This window comes from Ornithodoros turicata, chromosome 3 (assembly GCF_037126465.1).
Source record: "Ornithodoros turicata isolate Travis chromosome 3, ASM3712646v1, whole genome shotgun sequence".
In the NCBI taxonomy this organism is placed as follows: Eukaryota; Metazoa; Arthropoda; class Arachnida; order Ixodida; family Argasidae; genus Ornithodoros; species Ornithodoros turicata.
Genome location: NC_088203.1, coordinates 43,577,459 through 43,583,458, shown reverse-complemented (window position 1 = coordinate 43,583,458; position 6,000 = coordinate 43,577,459). Strand labels below are relative to the sequence as shown.

The following is a 6,000-nucleotide window of genomic DNA, read 5'->3' as shown; positions in this document are numbered from 1 at the left end:
TCGGTTGACTCAACCTCCTCCTCCTCCTCCTCTTGTTCGTTTCCAATACATTGGCGAAAGAGCTTCCACATAGTTATTTTTGGGAGTGAGAAAGTTGATAGTTTGGGGAACCAATAGGAAAATGAGGAGCTGACCTTGTTCCACATCTAATAAATGGAAACGAGTGGAGAGGAGGTTGTATGATAATGAGGGTTGAGGACATTTAAAGTGAAAGTTCCTTCCTGTCATCAGTTCAAAGACGACGGACGAGAGTGGTAAGTGTCGTGTGAAGACGACGACGTTGACTTAACGCAGAGCAGCCTGCGCGTGTGGTGTGGTTTTGGGGCAATAAAGCATTCAACGTGTTCTCTCTCGGAGACGGTCGCTTTCTTCTGCGCTCTCATCCTGGCGGACACACCTCGACCACGACATGGTGGCAGCGGTGGGATAGCTGGTCAAGGCGACGCGTGTCCTTCTTCGCCGCTGTACGATCGAGCGACGCTGCAATGACGTCCCAAGGACTCACAGAAGCTGCCTGCGCATCGACAACCGGCCCTCTGGCACCGCCTTTCAACCCGTTCGCGGTGGAACCTCCTGGGAAGTCTGACTTTAAGCGGCCAGAGGGGTGGAGGCGATGGGCCACACGATGGGAACGCTACCGAGTGATATCCGGACTCCAAAAGCAGGACGCTTCAACTCAGATCAACACGTTTCTCTACGCGATGGGTAGCGGAGCAGAGGACGTGCTCATTTCGTTGCGTCTGACCGAGGAAGCAGCCAACGATTACGTGCAACTGAAGGCGGCCTTCGACAAGTACTTCGTCCCGAGCAAGAACGTCATATACGAGCGCGCGCGCTTCAACCTTCGATCCCAGATGGAACACGAAACTGTGGAAGAGTTCGTGAAGGAGCTTCACAGTCTGGCAGAGTTCTGCGATTTCGGTCCATTGAAGGACGAATTGATCCGAGACAGAATTGTTGTCGGCCTACGAGACCGGGCGTTGAGCGAACGCCTGCAACTCGACGCAAGTCTCACCTTGGAGAAAGCCGTGAGCATGGCCCGGAACTCCGAAACCGTCAAGGGACAACAGAGTCTCATTCGCGGAAATGGCCCAACCTCGGAAACCGTCGTGGAGGCTTTGACTTCGGCGAAATCTGGAGCGACAAAGGGGAGCCGGTCCCGCACTGAGCCACGTACTGGGTACCCTGAAGTACAATCTGCACCTTGCAAGTGGTGCGGTTCACGCCAGTTTCATCAAAGGACTGACTGTCCGGCTCAAGGGAAAACTTGTAATCTCTGCAAGAAATTAGGGCACTTCGCCTCGGTATGCAAGTCAGCATCCCCGTCACACAAGTCCGGAACTCGTCGGCGACAGCAAGGCAAAGCACGACGAGCGGTTGAAGAGGTTTTCCTTGGTGACATCCGAAACCCATCGTCTTCTGATGCATGGTACATCATAGCCAAAGTTGATGGTAAACCTGTGAATTTCAAGGTCGACACTGGCGCGGATGTTACGGCTGTGCCGCCCACTGCGCTTTCTAGTCAAGCCCGCAACTCTCTTACTCAGCCTCTCAAATCACTCTACGGTCCTGGAAGGGCCAAGATAAATACCCTTGGGCAAGTAGAAGCTCAAGTCGACTGGAATGGGAAGACGACGACCCAGGAGATCTTTGTCGTTCAGGGTCTCCAGCATGCTTTGTTGGGCCGCCCTGCCATAAAAGCATTGGATGTGCTTCCACAGCTACTCTCGGTTAACCACGATGTCGGACTGAACGCAGTCCCATCGGAGTTTCAGTGCCTATTCGGGTCTCTGGGGCGAATGAAGGCTACGTACAGCATCCGACTAAAGCAAGATGCAAGACCACACGCCGTCACTTATCCACGGCGGGTCGCACTGCCACTGTTACCGGGCGTTCAAGCCGAGTTGCACCGGATGGAAGAGCTTGGCGTCATCAAGAAGGTTGAACACGCTACGGAATGGTGTGCGCCAATGGTCGTCGTCAGAAAGAAGAACGGAAGCCTGCGCATTTGCGTAGATTACGGCGAACTAAACGCACAGGTTGTCCGCGAGCGCATCTTTATGCCGACAGTTGAAGAGAATCTCAACAAGGTCACACAGGCAAAAGTTTTCAGCAAGCTCGACTGCAATGCTGGCTACTGGCAAGCGCCTCTCTCCCCAGAAAGCTGCGAACTGACGACGTTTATAACGCCACTGGGAAGATACCAGTTTTTGCGTCTTCCATTTGGAATTGCTACTGCCCCTGAGTTTTTCCAGCGCGAGATGCTCCGGATCCTGCAAGGACTCGAAGGCACAGTGTGCCACATGGACGACGTTCTGATATTCGGGCGGAACGAAGACGAGCACGATAAGCGACTGCACGCTGTGCTACGTACGCTAAAGGATGCCGGCGTGACTCTCAACGAGGAAAAGTGTCAATTCAGAAGATCCAGAATCCACTTCCTTGGGCACATACTTGGCGCTAACGGTATCTCTGCAGACCCGGACAAGACCGAAGCGATTCGGAAGATGCCAGCACCGCAGTCGGTTAGCGAGCTGCGCTCATTTTTCGGCATGCTCAACCACCTTGCAAAGTTTCTTCCTCACATGGCCGAAAAGACGAAAGCCCTCCGCGATCTTCTGGCGTCAGATGCTGCGTGGTACTGGGGCCCTCAGCAACAGGAAGCTTTCGAGAAGATAAAAGAAGAGCTCGCGAGCACCCCTGTTCTCACGTACTACTCCCCTTTGCGCCCACATACGCTGTCAGTAGACGCGTCGTCGTATGGTCTCGGAGCGGTACTCCTACAGGACGAGTCGAATGGCGAACGTCATCCAGTTGCGTACGCTTCCAGAGCACTGACTACGACTGAGCAGCGTTACGCGCAAGTAGAAAAAGAGGCCTTGGCGGTAACGTGGGCGTGTGAGAAATTTCGTATGTACGTGCTGGGCCTCCCTTTTCAAGTACAAACGGACCACAAGCCTCTGGTACCGATCCTGACTTCTAAGAGGCTAGATGACCTGACTCCTCGTCTGCAAAGACTGCGAATGCGCACCTTGGAGTACGACTTCTCAGTCACATATGTATCCGGCAAGGAGTTGTACACTGCCGACGTGCTTTCCAGAAATCCGGTTCCCGACGTCAACGGCAATAATGACATGCTGGAGTCGGCTGTCAAGGACTTCGAGGTCCTCACCGTAGACCTGCTGCCGGCATCACGCAACATGCTATCGCGCATCAGAAACGCTTTGCGGGTAGATCAAACATTGTGCCGAGTAATGGAGTACTGCGAAACACAATGGCCTCCTGCCAACACCCTCCCAGCCGATCTGCGTAGGTACGCCAGCCTCTCCGGGGAGCTCTCTGTCGTCAGAGGTCTGCTCCTACGTGGGTCTCGTCTGGTCGTGCCCCCAGTTCTTCGCAATGAAATCCTGGAAAGGTTGCACACAGGACACCAGGGGATTACGAGGTGCCGTGCGAGAGCTCGGGAGTCAGCGTGGTGGCCAGGAATCAGTCTGGAACTACAGGACTACATACGTCGATGCCCGACCTGCCAGGAGCATCGAATCCCGGGGGTGGAACCACTAATGCAGTCGACGCTACCGCAACGACCGTGGGAGACGATAGGCATGGACTTGTTCTACGCCAATGGACGAAGCTACTTGGTAGTCGTCGACTATTTTTCGAAGTTTTTTGAGCTGAGCAGACTCAAGACCACAACGAGCGCAAACGTAATTGCGAAGATTCGGCCTATGTTCGCACGGTTTGGCGTGCCTGACGTTGTTCGGTCGGACAACGGCCCTCAATTCGCATCAGGAGAATTTCAGCGGTTTCTGTCGACGCAAGGAATCAAGCACGTCACGTCGAGCCCACATTTTCCGCAAAGCAATGGACAGGCCGAACGCACGGTCCAGACGGCGAAGGCCCTTTTGAAAAAGGAACTGGACGTCAACAGCGCCCTCCTAGCACACCGGACGACACCCGGAAGCTGTGGGCACGCGCCGGCCGAACTCCTGATGGGAAGACGACTCCAATCGAACGTCCCTGTGAACCCGAAATCCCTCATCCCTTCGTGGCCATATCTCCACACATACCGAAGACGGTATCGGAAACAACAGGTCGCAAGGGCAACTGTGTATGACTCGCGACACCGGGTGGCGGAGCGTCCAGAGCTGCGGAGCGGTACAACGGTCTGCATCCTGGCGGGCGCCGGAGCACATGGGACGATTCTTGGGATGAACGGAGGGACGAACGGAGGGTGGCCCCACAAGGCGAACCACGAGACACCTACAGGAGTCGTTTTCAACCGCAGCCGGACAGAAACAGCCGACAACAGTCGGCAAACCTCCAACAGCGCCAACACAACAGGACCAAGGCGTGGTCAAGACACGGGCTGGCCGAGTGGTTAAGAAGCCAGACAGATACGGCTATTGTACATAGTGAAAGAATCAGACTTTCAGACTGAAAGGGGAAGGTGTCGTGTGAAGACGACGACGTTGACTTAACGCAGAGCAGCCTGCGCGTGTGGTGTGGTTTTGGGGCAATAAAGCATTCAACGTGTTCTCTCTCTCGGAGACGGTCGCTTTCTTCTGCGCTCTCATCCTGGCGGACACACCTCGACCACGACAGTAAGTTTTTGCTTTGTGGTGTTGTTGTTGTTTTTGCTCATGAATATTGTCTTTTCTCAGTATTCAGCACAAGCCCCCTGTTTTTCTTTGACAACGGTAAGGATTTATAATGAATATGAAAAAAGTATTCAAATTTTATTTCTTGTTTCAGATCATGAATCACATCCGCCAAGATGTATATAATAAATTTGTTTAATTTTGACTTTAATATATGACTTCCATTTCAGATGATTTTGCTGGATCTACCGATTGGTCTTGTATGTACTAACATATGACTAAGTTTAGTTATTACTAATTGCATGTATATTTTTTAGACACCAGAGAAGAACGACCACATCACCAGGAATGTGAGTTAAAGTTATAGGATATGATTATGATACTAAATGAGATTCTCTTTCAGACGCTTGGGGTCCACCAGCATCATGTATGTATCATTGATATTATTGTTGCTATAATGGCAGTGTGATGATAATGAAATGTATGTTTTCCAGATTATCCCGTGTGGCCGCAATATTGTATGTATTACTGAATGCGAATATAGTGTCATATAACGATAAGTCGTCTTTCAGGTCGCTTGTGTGGGTGTCTGTAAGTGATCAATTGGTAAGCAGTTTGACGAATGTTGATTTTATGTTTTCTTTCAGAATCTAGGGACTGGATATAATAAATTTTGTATATTATCCCCATGTACTGTCTTGTGTTTTTTGTTTCTTCTATTACAGGTGGTGAAGGTTTTTCGGCTGGGTTTTTCTCCTTCACCCATTACAATTGGCACAATTCCCGGTACTATTGGCTTTACAATTGGCAACTTGATTGGCATTAATAAATATATTTTCACTTGTACTTGTTGTGTATGACCCTTCTTTGCATATCTCTGCATGTTGTAATTGCGCGGACAAGTCTCCGCAAATGCGCCGCGCGGGGAAAAATACGCGCAGGGCTCAGGGCAGGGATCCTGTAGTTTCGCCCCCCTGTAGTTTCTCAACCGTCTATTACTACTTGATACACTGTACACAGTAGCATGGTCTGCAATACATAAAAATATATGTTACTGTACAGAAAGTGCCCAGGCAAAAATCAGGACTGGTTCCCGAATGGTCCCCAAGTGGTTCCATTTGCAGTTGAATGGTCCCAGATGGGTCCCCAAGTGGTATTAATGGTCCCACTCTGGCTTTAAGCGGGTTCCATTCTGGTCCCAGATGGGTCCTCAAGTGGCGTTAGTGGTCCCATTCTGGCTTTAACCGGGTTCCATTCTGGGCCCAGATGGGTCCCAAAGTGGTGCAGTGTTTCCACTCTGGCTTTAAGCGGGTTCCATTCTTGGCCCAGATGGGTGCCAAAGTGGTGTGTGGTTCCCACTCTGGCTTTAAGTGGGTTCCATTTTGGGCTCAGGTGGTTC

At 51.4% G+C, this 6,000-nt stretch overlaps 1 protein-coding gene across 1 annotated transcript; it reads left to right on the top strand.

The window, feature by feature from the left end:
* Positions 1-485: 485 nt before the first annotated feature.
* Positions 486-4,385, top strand: LOC135389407 (uncharacterized protein K02A2.6-like). Its single transcript, XM_064619458.1, has one exon. The coding sequence runs from the start codon at positions 486-488 to the stop codon at positions 4,383-4,385; it is 3,900 nt and encodes a 1,299-aa protein (XP_064475528.1).
* The last annotated feature ends 1,615 nt before the right edge of the window (positions 4,386-6,000 follow it).

Coding starts and splice junctions, on each gene's coding strand:
- LOC135389407 (XM_064619458.1), top strand. CDS start 486: ATGACGTCCCAAGGACTCACAGAAGCTGCCTGCGCATCGACAACCGGC.